Source organism: Danio aesculapii, chromosome 22, assembly GCF_903798145.1.
Source record: "Danio aesculapii chromosome 22, fDanAes4.1, whole genome shotgun sequence".
NCBI classification, from domain to species: domain Eukaryota; kingdom Metazoa; phylum Chordata; class Actinopteri; order Cypriniformes; family Danionidae; genus Danio; species Danio aesculapii.
In genome coordinates, this window is record NC_079456.1 from 30,727,451 (window position 1) to 30,754,395 (window position 26,945).

The 26,945-nt window shown below is 35.1% G+C and overlaps 2 protein-coding genes across 3 annotated transcripts; one reads left to right on the forward strand and one right to left on the reverse strand.

Moving 5' to 3' along the window:
* Positions 1 to 12: 12 nt before the first annotated feature.
* On the reverse strand, positions 13 to 10,342 carry LOC130215775 (CD276 antigen). Its single transcript, XM_056447620.1, has 6 exons — positions 10,299 to 10,342; positions 10,049 to 10,089; positions 5,868 to 6,191; positions 5,614 to 5,717; positions 5,430 to 5,520; positions 13 to 2,012 (listed from the first exon to the last, which is right to left on the reverse strand). Exons 1-5 carry the CDS (start codon positions 10,340 to 10,342, stop codon positions 5,461 to 5,463), a joined length of 573 nt encoding a protein of 190 aa, XP_056303595.1. The 3' UTR covers positions 13 to 2,012; positions 5,430 to 5,460.
* LOC130216383 (uncharacterized) lies at positions 5,949 to 22,374 on the forward strand. 2 transcript variants are annotated; one of them, XM_056448277.1, is made up of 6 exons: positions 5,949 to 6,140; positions 19,048 to 19,133; positions 19,270 to 19,596; positions 19,995 to 20,162; positions 20,498 to 20,589; positions 20,680 to 22,374. In XM_056448277.1, the coding sequence occupies exons 2-6, from the start codon at positions 19,076 to 19,078 to the stop codon at positions 20,773 to 20,775; spliced, it is 741 nt and encodes a 246-aa protein (XP_056304252.1). In that variant the 5' UTR covers positions 5,949 to 6,140; positions 19,048 to 19,075; the 3' UTR covers positions 20,776 to 22,374. The 2 variants fall into 2 exon arrangements, with proteins under 2 accessions (XP_056304252.1, XP_056304253.1); XM_056448278.1 differs by lacking the exon at positions 19,270 to 19,596.
* The last annotated feature ends 4,571 nt before the right edge of the window (positions 22,375 to 26,945 follow it).

The following is a 26,945-nucleotide window of genomic DNA, read 5'->3' on the forward strand; positions in this document are numbered from 1 at the left end:
TCAATTCATCTTTATTTCTATTAAGCTTTTACGGTGTAGATTGTGTCAAAGCAGCTTAACATAGAAGTTATAGCAAATTGTATTATTAATAAGTTTAATAAGATTGATTGTACATTGCAATTTCTAAAAACATTTAATACAGGAGACATCACATTTCATCACAGTTTTACTCTCAGCTGATAAACTCTAAACAGATAAAAATAGATTCAAACCTTTATTAATCCTATCACAGAAATGATATATGCAAATTGACCTGACCATTGATTAGGATATATATATCTCCATATATAAGGCCACATTTAAGCTATGAAAAATATCTTAAAATATAAATCTAAATTAAAGCTGCTAGCAGCGTTGAAACTCGGTTAATAAATAGAGGAGGAATGTGTCAAAGTCATTGATATATAATGGCATTCATAAGTTTATAAATGTTTAATGTTTATAAAATTTAAAATTAATCATTTTTTTAGAGCTTAATGACACATAAAAAAAACATTATGCTGCTGTCAAACGTGATTTATTGCGTTGCGAGTTTGTTTATATGATTGGCTGCTTTTTTTTTTTTTTTTACAATTTTTTTTTTATTCGTAATGACACTTCTGGTATTCATTGGAAATTCAAGATTCAGTATTATACAGTTCTAGATATTTAAATTATAACAAGGTAGTAGTAGTTAACTTAACTTATTGCAAATCTTTACCTCTTTTTTGTATAAATAAAAATACATAAAATTGTGTGTGAACCATTTCAATGTGTATTACAATACATTTATTTAGTAGATTATTTAGAAGACCTTAATATTAAAAATAATTCATGCTATGCACTGACATATTGTACCAATGAAGATCAGAAGTATCATTTTGAATAAAAAAAAAAAAAAAAGAATTATATATGTTTTAAAATCATAGGGGGAAGCCCAGCAAATAAATGAACTTGCGACACAATAGATCATGATTGACAGCAGCATGATTAAATTGATTTTCCATGTTTATAAGCGTCATTAAGCTCTGGCGGGTGTCAATGGCACTGCAGCAACATGCACTGCGACACTGAGCGACACAGATCACAAATGCATTAACTCATGCCACTATAGTGTCAGTGAAACTGGCAACTGTCTGCCAGATGTCTTTCTGCTGACGCAATACATTTACTGTAACTAAAAATTGTCATGTAGATGTGTTCAAGATAACTTTTATCAAATATGTGAATCAGAAAACCATATGATTAAGTCAAAGTGCTATTGAGACTGTATCATATCATGTGACAAGTTTGTGATTACAGTCATTAGCCTTAAAAAAACTCAGAGCTTAGCAAGGATATAATAATCGAGCATAGCGTTAGTTCAGGCAAACGTGGCACTCTGTGTTCTACACTTCCTCCACCGTTCATAAACTCCTCCGTATTAGCCAAGTACATGGTAACAAGCCTCATATCTCTGTCATTTAAATTGGCTCATAATCATAATAGTTTATGATTTGGGGTTTAGTTCTGTTATCCCATGGGGGGCTGAATTGCTGCTGCTCTCCCTGCTCTGTCTATGGCAGGGATGTCAAACTCAATTCCTGGAGAGCCGCAGCCCTGCACAGTTTAGTTCCAACCCTAATTAAACACACCTGATCAAACTAATTGAGTCCTTCAGGCTTGTTTGAAACCTACAGGTAAGTGTGTTGGAGCAGGGTTGGAACTAAACTGTGCAGGGCTGCAGCCCTCCAGGAACTGAGTTTGACATCCCTGGGAGATCTATGGGGTGCATGTTTGACCAGAACCATTCTGCCAATAATTACAATGTGAAAGGTTTAAGGGAACAGATCCCCGAAAACCCCCTCAAAAACGTGTTCATGTCACTATGGGATCATTGTAAATGACTGCCACAACATCAAATAGCTGTATCAATGATCAGCAGACGAGGTGCAGATGATCTTCTTGTGGGTAGGTTGGGATGGAGAGATCCAGAATGAAAATGTTTTTCAGGAAATTACTCAGTTCTTGCCTGTGCAGAGCCACCATCTGACCTACAAACAATGTATAGACAAGATTTAAAAAACTAAAAATTGACCGCAGAACTTACTACAGATAAAGCTATGAGCAGTAGATGTGGTGAAACTATGAGATATGTCTATAATCCTACTTACTTTGAAATTATATTAAAATTGATGGGCAGATAGATAATTAGAAATTGAGTAGTAAGTACTTTTTCTATCAATATACTTAAACGCTTAACTCTAATTAGAAAAAGAGCAACAATCCCATGAATCATTGTAAAAGACAATCATTTATACAGTGGTCCCTTGTTAATAGCGGGAGTTACATATTAAAAATAGTCCGCAATAGGTAAAATCCACAAAGTAGTCTGCTTTTTTATGTTTTAAGGCTGTAAACCCCCTCACTACAATATTCTCTCATTAACATTTTCACACTTTTCTCTCTTGTCCGGAAGTCCAACTTTTTGTGCGATGGTTAGCATCTTCCTTTGCCTTTTGGGTGCTACAATGGGTGCCTTTGATGGTGCAGAATGTTTCATCAACATTATGGGGTTTCGTGGAGAGAAAACTTGGAAATATACAGTACAGCACTTCAGTCACACTGCTGGCGATCAAAAATGTATGTAAATTTATCAGGCTGAACACATTGTACTGTCCAAGAGGCACCGCACGGAGATTGATTGACAATGGTCTATAGCCAATCCGGACGCAGAACATAATGCGCTAATCAGGACGCAAAACACAATGTGCTGTAGAAAAAGGCATGCCTAATTGCACAAAAAAAAAAAATCAGCGAAACTGCGAAAGGTGAACCGTGTTATGGCGAGGAACAACTGTACACTAAAAAAATGTTTTCTGTTTGTTCAAACCACTCAATTAAATTGAGCTGAAACAACATAATTCTAGATTTTTAGAGGGGGACAACTTAATTGCTTTATGTTCAATCCACTTACATTTGTTTCAAGAGTTCACACTTAGCTGATGAATGATTATAAAGCTAGTTTGGCATGCTGTCCCAGGAGAGAGCCCTGAGCTCATAAGATCCTCGAGCATGGGGCTCCCTCCCGTTGCAAGGCAAGAGGGGAGCTCTCAGCTCAGGTAGATCTCGAGAATTCCCCTGTCATGGTGGCTGATGAGCAGATAGTAGATGCTCTTTAAAGAGATAAGTATTTGGTAGGAGCATGTCTATGGTGTTGATTTGGATTAGTCAATAAACATAGGTTGCATGTTTTTGGACAGTGGGAGGAAACCGGGGGACCCAAGGCAAACCCACGTGAGCACAGGGAGAACATGTGAACTCTGCACAGAAACATCAGCTGGTTTGGTAAAGACTGGAACCAGAGACGTTCTTGCTGTGAGGCAACAGTGCTAAGCACTGGGCCACTGTGCTACCCATCTAGGAAGGAGGAGGCTTAGGGGTGGAAGGGGGGATTCTTTAAAATGAAGATAGCTGTGATACGTAACCTAGAGCAGTGTTTCCCAACCCTGTTCGTGGAGGCACACCAACAGTACATATTTTGGATGTCTCCGTTATCTGACCCATTAACTTCAGATTTTGGAGTCTCTTCTGATGTTATGATAAGATGATTCAGGTGTGTTTGATTAGGGAGAGGTTGAAAATGTGGACTGTTGGTGTGCCTTCAGGAACAGGGTTGGGAAACACTGACCTAGAGTATTTATGGAAGCTTTGGAATCATCTGATTGGTGCATTGTAAATCGGATAATGCGGGTCCAGCCGCAAGCAATCATAAGCACGTGATCCTCTCGAAATTAGTTTATGAATAAATTTCACAAAAACTAATAAGTTAACTTAATTCCTTCACGTTGTCCAAACACAAACTGTGTGGAACCCAGCATTTTTTACCGTGTAGTCTCTACCAATGCGGTGATTACCTGAATCAGGTGCGTTTGATTTGAGGTCTAAGGTTAGGTCAACCAAAAATGGAAATTTACTCACCCAAATGTTGTTTCAATCCCCTGAGACATTCATTCATCTACAGAACACTAATTATCAAAAATAGTTTTGAATTTAAGAGCTCTTTGATCCTCCATAGACAGCCATGGCTCCGAGATGTTCAAAGTCCAGAAAAGAAACCAAAAACATTGTCAAAACCTTCCATGTGACTTTAGTGCTTCCACTGTAATCACGTGAAGCTCCAAGAACTCTTTTGTGCTACAAAAAAAATTTAATACAAGTCTGTTTGCCTATATCTTTGCTCCTGCTTCAAGTAAGGAAGGATGTGTGTTTACTACAAGCAGTACAATGTATTAGAATCAATGCAAGCACCATACTGGCTGTAGTAAATGTGCACCCTGATCTGATGAGGAAAACATTGGCGAACAGTGTCATATTTACACTTTTTTGGTGCACAAAAGATGCTGCATGGTTGAACCACTGATGTCACAGAGTATGTTTTTATAATGAGTTTTGGTTCCTTTTCTGGACTTTAAATGAGCTGCAAACATTGTGACTTTAGAAGATGAGGGAGCTCTTGGATTTCGTCTGGAAATATTGAAAGGAATTAGTCTGCCTCAACCCAACTTCTACGTCTTTCTTAACAAAAAGCTTAATTATCATAGAGAGGAGAGTTCCTCAAGTTAATTATTGAAATAATGCCTACATAATAATCATTCACATACTGTATCATGGGAAAGCTACAGTGACTCATCAAGAACCATCTGTTGATCAAAAGGGATTCTTTTAACCTCATCTATTTTAAACTGTGAGTGTTCTCACTCATAACTCCATTAAAGATCTGTAAACGGAGTATCTCCTTATTGTTATGCCTAATTTACATTCAAGGAGAAACCATGTTGAGTGAGTCTACCAAAACATCTGGGACTGATCTTAATCAGCATTCAAAGAGAAACAAATAGTATAAAATAGAGAAACTGTATAAAATGTGTGAACAGAGAATCATCTGTGTTCATGCTGACTCCTGCTGAACCAAAGCTACTACTCTGTACTTTGAGACTGCTATGCTGAATAAACAACTTTATTGAGATCTTCTATATCCTACTCATTTTTTTCTTACAATACCTTAACTTGTGTTCTGAAGATGAACAAAAGTCTCAGGAAATTGGTACTACATAAGGGTAATCCAAGGGTGAACTCAACCTTTAAGGAGACTTGCAAAATAGTGTTGGAGGGGCTCCAGGAACATGGTTGGGAACCAAAAGATTAATCTAAATCAAGTAGTGTGTCCTACTGTCAAGATGTGTGGGCAATTTAAAGCCAGGATTAGTCCACTTGTTAGTTTACTAGTTAGCTTTAAATGATCCCAGCCAAGAAATAAGGGCCTTACATAGAAGGAAATATTTGCTAATTTTCTTTGTCGTAAAAAAACAGTAAATTATTATTATGATTTCTTTTTTTTTTGAAAATGAACAATTATTTCTCTCAGCAAGTCTCTTATTCCTTCTTTAACTTTAAAAGCATTTATTTACTTTAAATGTACTGGCATCCTCTAGACCCTCCTCATTTATCCGGGCTTGGGACCGACACAAGATGCTGTATAGAAAACCCTGTGGCTGAGTTCTGAAACATACATTTTTGCAGTGTTTAATTATAGACAGTCACCAACTTTAAAATGTAACCTAAACCTTGATTATGGATGCTGAATGTACTTACAGCTAAAGAAAATGCAAGGCCAACACACAAAATGGAAAAAATCATTACAGGTATCTCTGGACTTGGTTTTGTTCCTTGGTTGTCTATCCGTCTTGATACCCTCGCTGTAAAAAAAAAAAAAAATGGAAAACAGCATGAAAACATGATTGCATTGTTTACTCTTTCTAGAGTAGGCTGAAACATAAAGAGTCTAGACATTCATGACATATAGATCATTTTACTCCAAAAAAAAAAAAATCATTGTATTTACGTGCCTTCGATGTTAAGCTTGACATCCCTAATTATTGAGTCCTGTATGATATAGCATGTGTACTTTCCGCTATCACTGTCTTGCAGATCTCTGAGTTTGATGGAGAAGTTTCCGTTCTTGTACTGCTCAGGGAAGCTTTGAGCTCTATTTCTGTATGCTGGATCCTGTGCTTTGGCTGAAACTGTACCGTCAATAATCTCAAAGACATCCAAGCCATTGTGTCTCCAACGCACAATGATGTCTTGAACTGTACGCTGAGGTTGTTCAGAAGAACAAGGTAAAACAGCAGTGCCTCCAGTAAAACCCACAACAGAGGCCTGTGAACACACTGAAACAGAAAAAGAAGTCTCTACTGTGCTCTCTACTCTTAAGGACAGACTGATTTTCTGATCCAAGATCCAAGTCCTGTGTAGAGATGATGATGCCAATTATCCAAGGGCTTTAAGGACAACTATACACTTTATAAACAAATACACTTCCTTTAGCATGTACACATAGACATCACACATATATATTTTCCAACCGCAGGTTAATTATCAACAGAAATTAGTCCAAGGCACTCGGAAAATGTGGAAAATTTAAAAAGCCTTTATTCACATGGCTTAATCTTAAAAGAAACCTACGCATTTCGGCAAGGATCTGCCTTCATCAGGGTAACAGTGATCAGGTGCGTTTAGAGTCTCTTTTGAGTACTATGGTCACATCAGAATCAGAATCGGTTTTATTGCCAAGTGTGCTTCACACACACAAGGAATTTGTTTTGGCTACAGAAGCTTCCAGTGTACATAAAGTGACATGTGACAACACAAAATAATCTGAAAAAATAAAATAATAATAATAAAAAAATGATGAACATTAAACAGATGCGGTTAGTGAAGAAACCTGGATGTTGAGTTGTATGTACAGATTGTTATAAATATACAGGTTATAAGGTGCTGTGTACAAGTGCGAATGTAGAAAGTATTGCATTGTATATTGATATAAGGTGCTGTGTACAAGTGCGTATGAGAAAGTATTGCACATATTTATTGCACAGTAGGGGAATATTTAACTGTTCATAAGGTAGACAGCCTGAGGAAAGAAACTTTTCCTGTGTCTGGCTGTTTTTTTTTTGGTTCTGAAGCGCCGACCAGACGGTAACAGTTCGAACAGGTAGTGTGCTGGGTGTGAGGCGTCCAGAGTGATTTTGCGAGCCCTTTTACTCACTCTGGAAGAGTACAGTTCTTGAAGTGTAGGAAGGGTAGTGCCAGTGATTCGTTCAGCAGTCCGGACTATTCGCTGTAGTCTACGGAGGTCAGTTTTGGCAGCTGAGCCGAACCAGACGGTGATTGAAGTGCAGAGGATGGATTGGATGACAGCTGAGTAGAACTGTACGAGCAGCTCCTGTGGCAGGTTGAACTTCCTCAGCTGACGAAGGAAGTACAGTCTCTGCTGGGCTTTCTTCACAATAGAGTCTATATGAGTGTCCCACTTCAGATCCTGAGAGATGGTGGTGCCCAGGAACCTGAATGACTCTACTGCAGCCACAGTGCTGTTCATGATGGTGAGTGGGGGGAGTGCAGGGGGGTTTCTCCTGAAGTCCACTATCATCTCCACTGTTTTGAGCGTGTTCAGCTCCAGGTTGTTGTATCTGCACCATAACGCCAGCCGCTCCACCTCCTGTCTGTATGCAGACTCGTCACCGTTCTGGATGAGGCCGATAACAGTAGTGTCGTCTGCAAACTTAATGAGTTTGATGGAGGGGTCTTTTGCAGTGCAGTCGTTGGTGTACAGGGAGAAGAGCAGTGGAGAAAGAACACATCCCTGGGGGGCACCAGTGCTGTCGGATGTGATTTTGCCCATTCTGACTAGCTGCTGTCTATCTGTCAGAAAGCTGGTGATCCATTGACAGACAGAGCTAGGAACAGAGAGCTGGGCCAGTTTGTACTCAAGCAGTGATGGGACGATGGTGTTAAAGGCAGAACTGAAGTCCACAAACAGAATCCTTGCGTAGTTCCCTGGTTTGTCCAGATGTTGTAGGGTATAATGCAGTCCCATGTTGACTGCATCATCCACAGACCGGTTTGCTCTATAGGCGAACTGCAGGGGGTCCAGCAGGGGTCCAGTGATGTCCTTCAGATATGCTAGCACCAGTCTTTCGAATGACTTCATGGCCACAGATGTTAAGGCCACAGGTCTGTAGTCATTGAGTCCTGTGATCTTTGGCTTCTTTGGGATTGGGATGATGGTGGAGCGCTTAAAGCAGGATGGAACTTTGCGCTGTTCCAGTGATCTATTGAAGATATGTGAGAAAATGGGAGCCAGCTGGTCAGCGCAGGTTCTCAGACAGGCTGGTGAGACACCATCTGGCCCTGGTGCTTTCCTTCTCTTCTGTTTACTGAAGATCTGACGCCGTTTTCCTCACTGATCTGAAGAGCAGGGGGGGAGAGGAAGATGGCTGGAGGTGTTGATGGCTGTGTAGGGCGATGGTCCGGGCTGTGTTGATGTGGTGTTGATGGCTGTGTAGGGAGATGGTCCGGGTGGGTGTGAGGTGTCTGGTCATAGGTGTCAAACCTACAGTAGAACATACTCATTCAAACATCTCGACAACACTCAAATAATTTAACCGACATAGTCAACTATCATCATTAATTCAGCATAGATAGAGGGTGACATTAAACCATGCACGGACATACAAAAACTGCTTAAACATGGCATGTATATACATACATCCGAACACTAATCTCAATTTTAATTTTCTCTTAGTCATTCCTATATAAAAACATCTGCACGGACATTCCACTCGATAAACAACAAATGTAGTATTGCAATTAATAAATGAATTAACCTTAAATTTACAGCCTGATGATGGCTCTCTAAATATATTGGAGTATGTTATCACAATGATTGCAATTACCACATCTGTAGTTTCCTGTTGTTTGACTTAACCAAGTATTAGTGTTCTTGGTGGAGAGATGGCTTCTCACTAGTTTATCTTGAATAGTAGGAGCTTTTCGAAATACAATAGAGGGGGACACAGGTAAAACTTCCCTAAGATGGGGATCACTCATCAGAATATTCCAATTATTTTTTACAATTCTCTTAATTTTATTTGCCTCTGTACTGTATTGTGTGACAAAATAAACAGAACTTCCTGACTGATTCAATCTAGGTCTTTGTATTAAAAGTTCATCTCTGATAAGGTCACGGCAATCCCACTCTATTAAAAATAGTTGGGATTGAACATATTTATAATTCTACAAGAGGAGGAGACAGGATAAAAAGATTAAAACAGAGAGAGACTTTTTGGATCTATACGTTAAAAGCAACTAGATTCCCAGGTCTAAATGGTGAATTAGACTTTTCTTCATTTCTGTAAAACAGTTTATCCATAGATGGTCCACAGATTATCATCATATATTGTACAATGTGTTTGTATTTTCTTATGTGTACATGTCTTTATACGTGCATGTGTGAATATATATATATATATATATATATATATATATATATATATATATATATATATATATATATATATATATATATGTGCACATGTAAATGTGTTCGGAAGTGTGTATATACATAACATGTTTAAGCAGTTTTTGTATGTCTGTGCATGGTTTAATGTCACCCTCTATCTATGCTGAATTAATGATGATAGTTGACTATGTTGGTTAAATTATTTGAGTGTTGTCGAGATGTTTGACCATAGTACTCAAAGAGTACATAGAGTCATGTGACCATAGTACTCAAAAGAGACTCTAAACGCACCTGATCACTGTTACGCTGATGAAGGCAGATCCTTGCCGAAACGCGTAGGTTTCTTTTAAGATTAAGCCATGTGAATAAAGGCTTTTTAAATTTTCCACATTTTCCGAGTGCCTTGGACTAATTTCTGTTGATGTTTTGTTGAATCCCTTACCCAAAGAGCACCGTCCAAATATCTGAGTTACCCCTGAGCGATTTTTACTTGTTTTTCCGCAGGTTAATTATGTTTATAAATAATAACTTATTAGTGTGATTAGTTATTAGATAATTAAAGTAATATAAAAACTAATAAACTTAACTTTTCTGATTTTGATTGTAATGTAATAATGTGCCTCTTTTGTAAAGCTGCTTTGAAACTAATTGTTGTGTAAAGTGCTATACAAATAGAATTGAAATGAGAACAGTTTTTTATGACTGTTAAAGTTTGGTGCTTACCTTGACGAATCAACAACAGAGAACAAAAAATGGAAAATAACCTGTACAAAAACAAAACACTCATTTACTTTTATAACACATAATGCTCACACAATAAAACTGTTGATCAAGGTAAAGCCCCGTTCAGATTACAAGATTTTGTCCTAATTTTTGACATGATTTGCTTTTGATGCAGGGTGTCGTGGGAATTCATAAATGATAAACTGGCATTGAGATACAAGATTCAATCATTTCTTCTCGTGTTGTGTGCCATAGTGCATGACAACCTATGATATCTGTGACGATTTGCGGCATCCTCGCAGAAAGTCACATGTTTTAATTTTACCCACATCGTACACAATGAGTTTTGTCACATGGGTAACCAATAAAAATAAAAGTTGACTAATAAAGGCACAGAATCTCTTCCACACACAGCACTTAAAATGGCAAAATGGAAGAGAGAGGTGTTGCTTTTTGGAAAAAAATTTGTGGAGCAACAGTACTCTTGTATGATGTGTCCAGCCTAATCTCCCTAGGGAAACATAACTATTTTACCATTAGTCAGTTTAGTGGCTAATTCGTATGAATTCGTACAAGTTCAGTCATAAAAAATTATATGATTTTAAAAAGGAGGCGTGGCACCAAACCCCACCCCTAAACCCAACCGTCATTGGGGAATAAGCAAATCGTGCTAAATGTAAGACTGAGATGTACAAATTTATACGAATTAGACACTAAATCAAAAAGTTACGAATTGCTGTGAGATAGCGTTGGATGTGTCATCATGGCTCTAATATGACCAAATAAAAAAATAAATATTGACAATCAATGGCCAAGGCATTTCTGCAGCCTGGAAGGTGAGTACTAGAATTACCAGGTAAACTTACAAAACAAACAATGACAAAGGCATTTTTAATTTATGCAGCTTCTCTATGACAGAATGTGTGTCGTAGACATCATGCAAATAATTGATCATGACGCATCTGGCATATGTGGTAGCCATGACACATCAAGATTTGATCTAGACAAAAGTCACATAATCTATTTATTTATTCATTTGTTTATTTATTTATATTTTCCATTGCTGTTGTAATCGATAATAAAAACCATGTAAATTGAACAGGAGTAATGTAAACCTTAAACAATCCTGAACATCTGAAGGCTTAACATATGATTCAAAGGCATCTCATTAAAACCATTTTCGCTAGTGTTCAATTGTAGTCATGACAATTGATGTTTTTACCATTGTTAATGTACTGTTACCACTTTATTAAAAAATACATAATTGAAAAACCCAATATAGTGTGTGTGCAAGAGTCATGGTTAATATCAAGATTGGATTTTAATATCAAAGGGTACAATGCAGTAAGAATGGATAGGAAAATAGGTAAAGGTGGGGGAATTATTACATTTATACAAAAAGGTATCCAATATAGAGAAGTAAAGAGAGGGAATGAATTAGAATATATTATTGTAGAGATATGGTCAAGTGAAGGTAATGTAAAAATAATACATTTTATAACCCATGTAAAATGTTAGAGAGGGAACAGTTGGAAGAGATATGGGAGGATATTAATGGAAAAACTATCTGGTGTGGAGATTTGAATGCCTACAGTACATTATGGGGAAACAGAATTGACAATAATGGGAGAGTAATTGAAGAATTCATAGAAGAAGAAGAGCTAGTTTGCATTAATGACGGGACAGGAACTAGATTGGATATAGCAAGAGGCACAGAATCAGCAATAGACATTACAATAGTTACAAAAGATATTGCAGATAGATGTGAATGGGAGGTATTAAGAGGTAGTACAGTTGGGAGTGATCATTACCCAATCAAAACTCAAATAGGAATAGAATGTGTAAAAGAAATTGAAGTAAGAGAGGAGAAGTGGATTTTAGAAAGAGCAGATTGGAATACATTTAGGGAAATCAGTGAAGATCGTTTGCAAAAGATTGAGAATAATTTAGATATTGAAAGTTTGTGTGTAAGAGTTAGTGGTGGAATAACTGAAGCATGGCAATACCTAAATCTCAACCTAAAATAATGGACAAAGGAGTGTAAGAAAGCTATAAAGGAAAGAAATAAAGCATTTAAAAAAAATGAAAAGAACACAACTTTCTAAATCTTATTGAATACAAACAATCATAGGCAATAGTAAGAAAAACGGTTAAAAAATCAAAGAAAGAATATTGGAGACAATTTTGTGAGTCTATTGGTAGAAGACCAATAGAGAGAGTATGAGGAATGATTAAAAAAAATGAAAGGAAATGGAAAAGAATATGGATATGCAATGCTGATGGATGGGCAGAGGGTTATTATTAATAATAAAGAGAAAGCAGAAATCATAGCAAGGACATTAGTTAAAATACACAGCACAGACAATTTAAGCCAAGAGGAGAAAAGTGGTAGGGAGGAAACTTGTAGAAGATATCAGTTTGATTTAGGGAAAGATGAGGAGGACCAGGCACTAAATATAAATTTCTCAGGGACTGAGCTTAGTAGGGCATTGAAGAAATTAGGTAAAATGGCTCCTGGGATGAAATTTGTTATACTATGTTAGAAAATCTAACTGATAAAGGAAAGGGGGTGCTGTTAAGGTTATATAAGAAAATATAGGAAGTAAGGGTTATTCCAAAGGAATGGAAGAAGGCAGTTATCATTCCCATTAAAAAGCCTGGGAAAGATCCCAAACAGCCAACCAGTTATAGACCGATAGCCTTGACATCGCATATGGGGAAAACAATGAAAAGAATGATTAATGACAGATTAGTTTACTGGGTTGAAACTAAAGAAAAACTAGTAAATCACCAAAGTGGATTTAGGAAAGGTAGAGGGACAATTGATCCAATTTTAAGGCTGGAAGATGATATTAAAAAAGCACAAGTAAACAGGGAATCAGTTATAGCCGTATTTTTAGACATAGAGAAAGCTTATGACATGTTGTGGATAGATGGAGTGTTAATTAAACTTGACCAGTTAGGAGTTAAGGAATTCTTTTCAGAAAGATCTATAATAGTACTTTAAGGACATAGAAAATAATACAGGAGTTGCATTATTTGCAGATGATGATGCTATTTAGAAAAGAGGGAGAAACATAACATTTATAATAAAGAAAATGCAACAGATATTAAATACAGTGCAGGATTGGACAGTTAAGTGGGGATTTAGAATATCTCAAGAAATAACAAAAGTAATGCTATTTACCAAATATAAAACAAGAGGGGAATTAAAATTGAGATTGGGTGGTAAAGAGTTGGAGAATGTTGAATCTTTTAAATATCTGGGACTGTGGTTTGATAGGAGACTCACGTGGAACACACATATTAGGAAATTGATTGACAAATGTAAGAGAGTGTTAAATGTGATGAGGTGCCTATGTGGAGTTGACTGGGGTGCTAGTAGAATGGCATTAAAAACAATTTGTACAGGGTTGATAAGATCAGTTATTGACTATGGTTGTATGGTGTATGAATCAGCGGCTAATACAACATTAAAACAGTTAGATAAAATCCAAAATCAAGCACTAAGAGTATACTGTGGAGCCATGAAAACCACACCGGTAGCAGCATTACAAGTTGAGATGGGAGAGATGCCTTTACACCTTAGGAGAGATCAACTGGCAGTAGTATACTGGGCAAACTTGAAAGGTTATAATGACAATCACATAACACAAACAGTTCTGATGCAATGCCAAGAAAAAGAGAAACAGGATGTTAAAGGTTATGGATGGATAATACGAAGTAAAATAAATGATATGGAAATAGACACACTTACAATTACGCCCACTATAGTATTTCCAGTAGTTCCTACATGGCGATTTGGAAGTTGATTTTTAAATATTGAAAGAAAAACAAGAAAGTGAGATTGACAGTAAACGAGTAGAAAATGATATAAAGGAAAAACACACTTAAACAACTGAAATATACACAGACAGATGCATCAAGAATTGGACAAAGGGTAGGAGTGTTATATAGTATTCCAAAGTTAAAGATTGAATCTGTAAAAAGAATTAGTAATAATTTAGCAGGGTATACAGCAGAATTGGTAGCAATATGGTTGGCTTTAAAGTGGGTTGAGGATGATAAACCAATTAAAGTAGTCATTGCGTCTGATTCAAGTTCAGCACTTATGAGTATAAAAGAATTTTGTATCAGAGTCACGACAGGACATAATTTATGAAATAGTGCAGATGGGAAATAATCTCATAAAATCAGGAGTCATCATATCATTGTTGTGGGTACCAGCACACATAGGGGTCAGTGGGAATGAGATGGCAGACAAGTTGGCAAAACAACCAGCACAGCAAACTGCAATAGACATTAACATCAAATACAGCAAGTCAAAAATCAAAAGTATCGTTAAGACTAAAGTATTGGGAAAATGGCAACATATATGGAATAAAGGGAGTACAGGACGTCAATATTACAACATACAGAACAAAGTCGGAAAAGGTAGGGAAACAAGGAAAAGCAAACAGGAAGAAGACAAGTTCACAAGAATGAGATTTAATCACACAACACTCAATAGTACATTACACATGATCAATAAACATGCAGATGGGATGTGTGAATGTAATAACAACCAGGAGACTATAGAACATGTATTGATGCACTGCCCAATATATCACACAGAAAGAAATATATTATTCACACAGTTACAGGAAAAACAAGTGTAACCTAACATAGAGAATATCTTAAAGTTGAGCACGGGTGATGTGTGTTTTAGATATGTTTATAACTTTTTGAAAGACACAGGGTTAAGTAATATAGTTTAGTATTTAGCAGAATAGTTATCTATGGTAATATAGCTGTAAAATGCAGAAGGAAAGGGTATTGGCTAAGGGTAATCAATAGAAAAAAGGATTTTGGGGAAAGTAATATATATAAAAATTAGTATAAATTTTATTTGTTTTATTTTTATTTTTGTGCCACTTTGTTTCACTATAAGAAATACATAAGTTAGTCAACTCCTGACTCACACTCCAATCCAGATGGTGGCGCTAATACTTCAAAAAGCTGGTTGCCAACCGCCAAAAAACAACAACAAGAAGAAATGTAGCTTTGTGGACGCTGCTGCGCTACTTGACTAATGAAATAGCTTCGCTGCTGAAAAGCTGTTTGATTTAGAAAGTAGCGACGCTACCGCTACGCTACTGAGAAATGTAGTAAAGCCAGTAGCATCACTACTTGTAGCGACGCTACTGCCCAGCACTGTATATATATATATATATATATATATATATATATATATATATATATATATATATATTATATATATATATATTATATATATATATATATATATATAACATACATACAACACTGCAATAAACTGTATCTTGGCAATGGAATAAAATACAGGAAGCATATTTGTGTTTCAATTCCCTGTATGAACAGCTGTTCACTTTGACTTTAGCCTATATATAAGTTTTGTTTAGAACATGATGTTATCTGTTCTGACTTACCGTGTTAAGGCATTTGTAAATTTGACTGTAAAATTACATTGTTTTGTTCTTGGTTGAGTCTGTGTGCAAAATAAGTTCAAGCATTTTAAATTAGTGTTAACTGGATGCATTTTGTATCAAAGCAACAATAAATGTTTTAATTGTAAAGCCTACAAAGACGGATGTTGTGCTAACCATGTTAATAGGTTAGAAAACTTATTAAATGTATTGAAAAAACTGTCATAGCCATTGTAAAAAAAATGTATCAAGTTTCCTAAACTCTTAACCCACAAACACACAATTGGCAAAATGGTTAATTTCATGCTTAAAATCACACATTGTGAACTAAACCCGTAAACTAATTTTCACAATACACCACGTCTAACACTGCAAACATGTTTCAAAATCAAATCATTATTCAAAACACATGTTCTCTTCCAACAGGAACATTTAGTCAATCAGAACACATTCACAAACAAACACTATTATCAGCTGAAATTTTCTGTGTCAGCTCTGCCCTTATAATTGAAGCCTCTCTACAGTTTTGTTTTGTTGGGTGCAGTAAATGCATGCATTTTGTTTATTTTGCTGCAGAAATTCAATTAAAAAAAATGAATGACCATCTCAGAATAGCTTTATAAAATGTACAGTTTCTTTAAATAAAATACAGACACAGAATTGCTGCAGTACAGACTTTATTTGCAAAAGGACATCACTGCTAGATATACAAACAGAAAAAAGCACCGCAATTATAATAAAAACAAAAAACAAAGTAATGTTCTGCATTTGGCCACGTTCTCATCCATATTACACCTGATATGTTCTCTGGCAAGGCATGGGAAGAATTCCCTTGTTGTTCCTTTTCCACTCAAAATCAGCCCAAAGAGTCCTCTTTTAGAACATATGATCATGTGATTAGAAAAAACTGAGTGGTTCCTAGATGGGAATCTTCTGTGATTTATGTATTTACATATCTGCAATAAGCTGTTACTCATTGGCAATGGAATAAAATACAGGGAATATATTTGTGTTTCAATTCCCTGTATGAACAGGGATTCCCTGTATGAACAACAACTGTGTGAAATCATTTGTAAATTTGACTGTAAAATTACATTGTTTTGTTCTTGGTTGAGTTTGTGTGTAAATGAAGTTCAAGCATTTTAATTTAGTGTTAACTGGATGCATTTTGTGTCAAAGCAACAAGAAATGTGTTAATTGTAAAGCCTACAAGATGGATGTTGTGCTAACCGCGTTAAGAGTTTAGGAAACCTGTTGTATTGAATGTATTGAAAAAACTGTCATAGCCATTGTAAAAAAATACTGGAGTTGGAAAATCATACTTAAAAGTCTGTTTTAACATTCAAAGTTTGCAACAGGTTTCCTGTGATGGGGGTAGGGGTGGGGGAGTGCCATATTGATTATGATAATGTTCTGAAGGCTCATAATAACACTGTACAGCCTCCCCTATTGGACATCATGATCAAGAGGGGTGTCCGCGGGTTATGTTTTATGGTGGGTAGCATTCAACTTTAAGGTGCATTACCGCCACCTACAATGAGTGTGCAATTTAATAATTATTAATATCTGTTTGATTGAGTATCCTGAGTTTCTATGATCCCCTATAAGCTGGTACCCACATATAAGTACCCAAATATGGCAGGTGATCAGATGTTCTCTTATTAACTGATATACCCAGAGATCCTTTTCTAAAAGGATCTTTAGATTCATCTGAATATATACGTAGTTTGCATATACTGTTTGAGTTCTGTCAATGCAAAACATTTCATCTTTGTTTTCTCACTCTCTCAACATGGGAGAAGTATTTTAGTAGGGATGTCCCGATCAGGTTTTTTTTGCCCTCGAGTCCGAGTTATTTGATTTTGAGTATCTACTGATACCAAAACCCGATCTGATATAATACATAAAAAAAAGAATAAAGAAAACCGGAGAAACACATCCAGAATGACCACAGATTAATAAAGGGACTAAGCCGAGAAGAAAATGAATGAATGAAAACAAATAGCACCTCAACTTAAAATACCCAGGCAATCCCAAGTTTACATCTCATAGTTTGCTATGGCAATATTGTTGTCATCAACTTTATAATACATCCAGACTGCAGACATACTTGCACTTTCCACTTCAAACTGCTTCCATGTTCTACTTTGCCGCCATTTAACCAATAGCATCTCTGCAACAAAGTGATGTCATGCCACAAGTGTTGCTGTTTCTTCGTGAAGTCAAGAAAGAGGTCTGTGCCACCGCATAACTATAGATGTGTAATTCCGATCGAGTCTGAAACTGTGTGATTGAGCCCGATTTCCAATCATGTGATCGGATCTGGACATCCCTATCTTTTAGTGGATGGATTTCTATCTACTGTATCTATGCCCTTTAAATTGGCCCAATAAGTCATCATAATCTACTCTTGACAGAGATACATTTGGCATTACTCCCATCATGTAGAGCATCAACCTGGGTTGCATCACAACATAATCTTAGTGCTTGCTTAGATGCTTCCATTGTCCAATACTGATCTGAAGTGTGCTGTATGGTCACACTTTATTTTGATGGTCCGTTTGTTGAATTTAAGTTACATTGCATCTACATGCCAACTAATTCTCATTAGATTATAAATAGACTGTTAGGTTGGGGTTATGGTTAGTTTAAGTTGACATGTACTTGCAAAAGGTCTCAGTTTAAATGTCTATTTAGCAGTAACAGATTTTAAGCAGACAGTCTAATACTCAACTGGACCATCAATTTTTTGCATCTCTGCTTGCACTCCATTCTGACTCAATTAAGCACTTTAAAACATTTAATACCTTCCTATATTTGGTTTGTATATTTTAAATATATTATAAATATGTTCAGTCCACATAAGTTTTAAATCAAACCATCCTAAGAAATTTAAATATTTAACTTGCTAAATTATTTGGCCATACATTCTTTTTTCCAACCTATTAATTTCTTGTTTTTTCCTAGTAAATATTAGTGACTTTGTTTTTTCGACCGAAAACTTAAATCTCCACAAATATGATAATTTTTCAACTCCATTAACTGCCATCAGTGGAACTGCAGAGCTACAGACAGGAGGCGACTTTTTATAGTCAACTTGTACTTCTGAATTGCTCTTGCAGTACTTTGAAACACAACTCATTGAAACACTTCTAATCTAATGTATTTTGCATCGCTTTCGCTTTGACCTTTCTCCCAGAGGCCAGCTTCTCCAATAGTATCTGGATGCCGCTTTTATGATGCAAGCTGAGATCACATCTCTCAGATATGCAATGTCAGACACAATGCACTCACTGGAGGTAATGATGCCACTGTGAGGGGTAGGATTAGGGGTGGGGTTAGGTGAGCCCATTAAAAAGCATTGCATGCATGACTGTGAACAATGCTTTCATCTTATTGGTCACTTTCACCGAATGGTCATGTGCTTGCTGAAGAACTGCACACTGCTTGCATGAACATATATATGTGCTTATAAATGGGTGTGAAAGGCTGCACTTGTGGTCAACTTTAACTTCCTTTCGATGGGATTAAAGCTCTCATTCTGATGTTTGACAGCAAGGTGTGAAACAAACAGGACGGCATTATGTTGAAGCGCTCAACAAGCTGTTTTCACAGAATGAGGATTATTATACTTCAACTCTGTAAGTGTTATATATTGAATGTTTTTGCTTACTTTGTAAGAATGTCATTGAGGATTTTCTTAACAGCCATTTATATTTTTATTTTAAAGCTGAATACACTTTTTAAATCTTATTTATCTTTATAATTAATTTGCAGATCTGCTGATTTGGATTAAAGCTTCTGATACCTTAACAACTCAATTAACCGGTTTGGGTCAGCATGTGACTATAAACTGTGATCTTGACATAAATGAGGTGACGTGGATGTTTCTGAATCTAGCAGATCCTCCACTTCTGATTTTACGCTCATTCTCAAAACCACCAGTGTTTTATTTTAACAACAGATTCAAACCGAAATATTCAGTGCGACCTAAACATAATCTTTTCATAAATAACATCACTATTGATGATTTAGGAGTTTATTACTGTATAAAAACAGAAGAAACTGCACAATTTAGCAACGGCACAAAACTACACATCACTGGTAAGTGATCCTTACCTTTTTATTTATTATTATTATTATTATTATTAATAGTAGTAGTAGTATTTGCTTTACACATTATTAACTATCTTGATTTGTAAATACATAAAGGGATAGTTCTCTCAAAACTAAAAAAAAAATCATTGTTTAATCTCCCTTGTTCAAAACCTGTTCTAGTTTCTTTTTTCTGTTGAACACAAAAGAAGATATTTTGAAGAAAGCTGTAAACCTGTTTGGTAACAAGTTTTCAGCTTTGTTTAATATATATTCTTATGTGTTCAACAGAAAAAACTCATAATAATGGTTGGAAACACTTTAATAAATAGTGAGTAAATTTGAATTTTGAGGGTGAATTATTCCTTTAAGTAGTTGCTGCTGACACAAAGTGTTTTTATTTACAGCCCCAACTCCGTTTTCAAAGTTATCTGAGTGTCAGAATTACACGGAGGTGAAGAACTTGCATCAAAATCACACAATAGTGAAGTGTATCCAGCAGAATCAAACACCATGGAGGACATTTACAATCATCTCTGGTCTGCTGAATGCTCTTCTGGTCATTGTGCTTATTGGTGAGTTTAAAGTTGCATAGCAATAAAAATACAAACATAAATGTTCTTTATGAGATATTGAATGGACAGTTTACCCAAAAATGCAATTGACTTTTTTTTTACTCTTAATCCAGTAATTCCAGATAATTATGAGTTTCTTTCTTCTGTTTAACACAAAAAATATGTTTTGAAGAAAGCTGAAAACCTGTAACCACTGACTTCCATAGTATGGAAAACAAATGCTATAGAAGTCAATTGGTCACCAGTGTAAATATCGTTTTCAGTTTTTACGTCAACTATCTATGCCTTTATGTTGTTCTGATTTTGTTTTGTTACTAATCTCAATATATCACTAGGACTATCACTGGTTGGATGTAAAGTATCCAGAGGACAATCACAAAAACTTCAGACCACAAATCAGCAGCAGCTTCAGTCCAGTGAACCAGTGGTAAACAACACAAAACTCCTTCTAATAAAAAATCAAACACAATTTCCTTGTTTACAGTTGCTGATATTGTTTTTCTCATGTCTTTTTCAGTACTCTGAGGTGAATGTTTCGAAGCTGCGTAAACCTTTCAGGCCCAACCAAGTCTCTTCCTGCACCTATGCTGCTATAAAGCTTCCAAAGTTGTAAATGATTACATATATAATAATTTATTAACTACTTGATTCTTAATTCAATGTTGACATTTAGAGATTGATTAGCAACTCTGAATGATATTTGGCTAATAGCCGACTCACTCTCTTGTTTTAAGCAAAGCTGTTCCTGCTATCCTGTATCTCTTTTATCATTTTCAATGGACTTAGTTTTAAAGAAGCACTCCTATTTTGGAAATAGGCTCATTTTACAACTCGCTCAATGTACCATTTTTTAATCCATTCATCCATTCAGCCAAGTGCTATCTCACTTAATCAGGTTTAATGATTTATGCTAAACTAAGTTAAAATTCATCCCACCAGACCCAGAGATCGGCTAAATAAATTTTAACACACAACGGTTTAATTTTAGGGAAACCTATTTCCAAAAAATAAAAAATAGGGCAATTCCAGCATTATGGATGTGACATTTGCAGTAAAATCTGAAAACATAAATTCGCATAGAAAGTATATGTTAATATTACATTAAAACATGTTTATATTTTTCAAAACAAATAACCGCAGAGATATGGGAGCAAAAAAACACCAATCTGTAAACATATTTTATATTTTAAGTGAGGGAAATAAACATGCGTTATGGAAGTGACCAAAAAGTGAGTATTCAACATTCAAAAAAATAAAATAAAAATTCTGTAATTAAACTGCACAACCCTCAGACTGGCCATAGGGAGCACTGCGACATTTCCCGGTGGCCTGACTGATAGTAACTTTGGCCCCTGACTCCCAAATAATCAAAAGGATAGGAGTTGGCTCATTGTAGAACAAAAATGCTTGATTTTATTTTAACTGACATTTTTGCATTTATGAGGAAAAAGCTTCGTTACGGATGTGACAGATGTGAAATTGACACTTGTGTGACTTTGGTTAATCAAATATAATTGTTTGAAAACATATACAGAGACATTTTTGAGTGTTTTACAGTACTGTAAACTAGGCATGGGCCGGTATAATATTCTGACCGTGAGATAACCTTGGATAAATAAATATCACAGTATTGTGCTCACTGCTCTAAAATGTGTTCTTTTTAATGTCTGGGTAAAAAACAAAAACGTTTTTCCCCTTTGAACACGATATATTTTATTTTGAGAAACATTTAAGATATTTTGGAAGAGTAAACATGTCAGGCTAAATAATTCAAATGAATCATTGACTTCTGTCATTGACTGCTGTCTTCATTAGTTTTAAAACACACAGATTTCTTTACAATTTAAAATGGCATCTTTGGATATCTTTTGAGCTGGAGATAAAAAAAAACTTTTCTGCTGTTGTCCTAAAAACTAAAAAGCGTTAATAAAAAAATTTCACACATACCTTGGGGATGGTATAGCAGAAAATGCTGTTGTTTTTAAAACCTTGACTTTTCCTAACTGTCATAGTTTGAAAACAGTTATCGTCCCATGTCTACTGTAAAATACTTGCTTACACACACAAAAAAAGTAAAAATGGTTTTGCTGTTTTTGTGAAAGCTTTATTGTTTTCATGTAAGGCTGACATTTGCATGGAACTTCTCAGTAGTGTTCCTTTAATAGCCCTGTAATATTATTGCTGTATACGTCTTTCTGCCAGGATGAGTGTTTTGTATGCAATGTAAGAAAATAAACAATAATTTAAGATTATAACACAGTTCAGTCTTAAATCAATGCCTCTTGTCCCTATAATTATATACACACCTTATTAATTCATTTTGAATAAAAGCAAGATTGTGTCCTAAAATAGGAAAGGTTTAAACTGGTTTTGTTAGCATGATCTTTTTGTTTTCTGCGACGAAACTTTCAAACAAGTAGTGATATGTGTATCCTCAAAGGAAGTTGCTTAGTGGTTTAACCTTTAAGCTCAGATGTGTTTCGCTCAGAGAGATGTTCGAATGATCAGTTTATTTATGTGGATCTGACAATTTATATCTCACAGTTTCAGCAACAATGCTTGACATTTGAGCTTAAGTCGTGGAATATGATAATAATTAAACATTTTGATGTTGTTAAATGTCATATTGTTGGTGCTTTGAAACTTTGTGCCTTTGCATTTGGATAAAGAAAGCATGAGAGACAAAAACAGGACTGTGGCTTTAGAAACTGGTGCTTTTAGAAACAGCACTCAGGCCACAATCAAACCTCCACTCTAAACAATGGAGACAGACACTGTTTGTCTTTGGTTTTCAAGTGATTGGAGGGATGTAACATGTTACACTTGACTATTTTGTTGAAAGTAAAGGATAAAATATTATGCAGGGTCTTAAAATATTAAAAAATATAACCATATTATTTGTTTATTCACTTTTTAAAGGGATATTTTACCCAAAACTTCCACTGTTTAGTGGTTTTATTAGTTTCTTTATTCAGTTGAACACAATCACTTTTTAATAAAGCTGAAAACCTGTAACCATTGTAAGAAAACCATACTTTGGAGGTCAATGGTAACAGAATTTTCAGTTTTGGGTGAACTGTCCCTTCAACGTCAAGCCTATCTTCATGGTAATCTCAGAATAAATTATGAATGATTTACAAGTAACAAAACGTTATAAAAGGCTCTCTCTTCTATAATACATTCAGGTGATTTTTGTTTTTAAATAAATCAGACAAACACCTCCAAATAAAACCTTCTATTTGCTTTATATATTTGCATTTTTAAACAAGTATTTAATTTATTTTAGTAGTTCTTAATGAACAGCCAATAGTTTTGTGTTGCCTAAAAGGACAACTTTATACAACTTTAGCTGTAAAAACAACTAAGTGTTTATATATATGTGTGTGTTATATATATATATATATATATGTGTGTGTATATATATCTATATATATATATATATATATATATATATATATATATATATATATATATATATATATATATATATATATATATATATATATAATTTATGCCAGAGTCCATTATTCATCTGCCAATTATATTAATAGAAGAGTTCATCGCTGCTATTTTCATCACAGTAATTTGTCCTTCTGATCATCTGAAAAACTTCAGCTGTAATTATTCTGTGATGTTATTTCTGGCTCCATTATTTGAAAAACATTAATGGAGTAACTTATATATGTAAATTTAGTGGTTATATAATATATAGTAATAACAATAATATATGTGTTCATTTATGGTCATAAATGTCTGATCTACATAATTTGTTCTTTCAGTTTGTTGAAGTTGTCTTATTAAAGCATCTCAGTGGATGCAGATCTTGTCTAAATGAGTGCAACTTCACTTGAGAAAAAATGCAAGAATAATATGTACAGATCAGTTAACAATTTTATTAACATAATCTCATTTAGCACTTAAACCCTAATGCCTTGTGAAAGTTGTTTTCATGTAATGTAAAGGAAACAGATAAGAAAAAATGCTGTGGTTTTAGAAACCGCACTCAAACTTAAGTCTTCTCTCAACACAAAGGTGACTGATGCTGGTACTGATTGCTTCTGGTTTTGATGTAGTCTGTAACTTTCTTGGCGGAAAGAAAACATTTCACAATTAATGACTATATATATATATATATATATATATATATATTTATATATATATATTATATATATATATATATATATATATATATATAGGACAAAAATATTATCAGACACACTGTGAAAATTACTTTGCTCTGTTAAACAAAAATCTAATTTAAAATAATGTTTTTTAGAAAATATTTTAAAAATAAATAAAATTTGAAAGGGGGTTTAATAATTCTGATTTCAACTAATATATATATATATATATATATATATATATATATATATATATATATATATATATATATATATATATAAACCCCCTTTGAATTTCATTTCTTTTATATACAGTAGGTCAGAATTATTAGCCCCCCTTTGAATTTTTTATTTATTTTTTTCGTTTTTAAATATTTCGCACCAAGAGGAATCCCATGCAAATGTGAGGCGACAGCACTACATACTGCGCCACCGTGTCACCCTCCTGCTTCTTTGGAAAAAATTGTATTTGCAGACTTTAAAAATCTGTTGTGTAACATCAACATATGGTGGCGACACGGTTGCTCAGTGATTAGCACTGTCACCTCACAGCAAGAAGGTCGCTGGTTCGAGTCCCAGCTGGGTCAGTTGAAAATTCTGTTTGGAGGTTCCACTTTTTCCCCATGTTTGTGTGGGTTTCCTTCAGGTGCACCAGTTTCCCCCCACAGTCCAAAGTGATATGAGTGAATTGAACTAGATTAGCCATAGTGTGCGTGTGTGCGCGTGTGTGTGTGTGCGTGTGCGCGTGCGCGTGCGCGTATGTGTGTGTTGATGAGAGTCAACTTCATTATTTAAGTTCACTAAACTTAAACCAAGTCCATTGCACTTTAATTATAAAGTCTTATCAACATTATTTTCAATTACAACTTATCTATTTAAGTTAACTAAACTTGGACCACGTCCCTTACACTTGTATTGTCAAGTCCTGTCAACTTTAACTTGACTTTACTATTTATTGAAGTAAACATAACATTTTAAGGCAGCACGTACACTTACTTTTAAAGTTGAAACAACAAGGACACACTCAACCTCATATTTCAGATCTGCAGTGATTGTCTCTGCATGTGAGCCAATCCGTTGTGGAAACTTTACACAAAATAAATTTAACTCAATTTAAAGTATTTTTTAACCCAGCTGTTGGGTCTGTCCATATTTAAACTCAGCATTTTTTAGAGCAAGCATAGGTTGACAAACAAATAAAAATAGTGCACCAATATTTTTCTTGTTTGGCTTGTGGTAATGAAGTGAAATGATGTAATTGTTTACAGTTACATAAAGGATTTCATTTAATAAACCATCAATAGCAATTAAAAATTTCTACAATAAATAACCTAAATGAAATCAAGACACATTTTAATAAACAGTTCAATAGTTTATTGTTGCAGTATCCATTCTGGTGCATCAATGTTAAACAAAATGATCTCTTAAATCAAGCAAAGTCCCGAGATTATATACACAGTCACAAAAAAAAAGAAAAATCATAAAGTAAAAAACATAACACTCTAGTCTGAACATGTATAAAAAATAATACAAATAGCTTTAGTAGTACTATCACATTTGCATTCATTAGATATTCATTTGATCCAAATCAACTTACAAGTGAGGATAAGCAGCGGTATAATGTTAAGAATAACCCTGTGTTATTAAATGTTTTTAAGAAACAGTTAAATTTCCTTTTCACACATTGCCTTGAAGTAGACAAGTATTATTTGTGTGCTTGTGTGTCTGTGCGTGCTCTTGCTTGGAGGGAATTCCTGAATCACATGTTCTTAAATCAAAGATGGCAAAAATTTGCGTATCCTATACTCCGGTAGAAGTACAGATACTTGGATGAACATTTTTTAGTCTTATGCCTTACCCAGAATAAAAAAATACATATTAATCCATTTAGATCATCTACCTTAATCAGTACTATTGGACTGTGAAGAGACTTTCAACCAGCACAACAGTTACAATCACAAAAGACAATCACCTACTGTTCACCTTTTATATTGTGTTGTTTTATGTATGTTTCTGATGGTTTGTGCAAAAATAAATAAATTTAAAAAACACTGCTAGACAAAATGGCGCTTGTATTTAACGAAAATAGTTTTTACGGATGGGAAAATTGTAACAATTATATAAGTGTGAATTAAATTGGCATTTAAATTCGGCGTAATAATTAATATTGCAAAGACTGATTTTTTTTTCTGTTTACTATTTACTCAAAAGGGGCGTCATGGTGGTGCAGCAGTAGCACGATCGCCTTACAGCAAGAAGGTTGCTGGTTCAAGCCCCAGCTGGATCAGTAGACATTTCTGTGTGGAATTTGCATGTTCTCCCCTGGTGCTTCGATTTCTGTCACAGTCCAAAGACATGCACTATAGGTAAATTGGGTACGCTACATTTGTCCATAGTGTATGCGTGTGAATGAGAGCGTGTGGGTGTTTCCAAGTGATGGGTTGCGGCCGGAAGGACATCCACTGCGTAAAATAAATGCTGGATAAGTTGGCGGTTCATTCATTAATAAAGGAATTAAGCTGAAAAGAAAATGAATGAATGATTTCTTTAAGTACACAGAACTAGTGGTAGCAATACTGAACAACCGGCAGAGGACAGCAGAGGATCGATTATAATGATATAATTTTATATTTTAAATTAAACATAATTCAGCTTATTGATA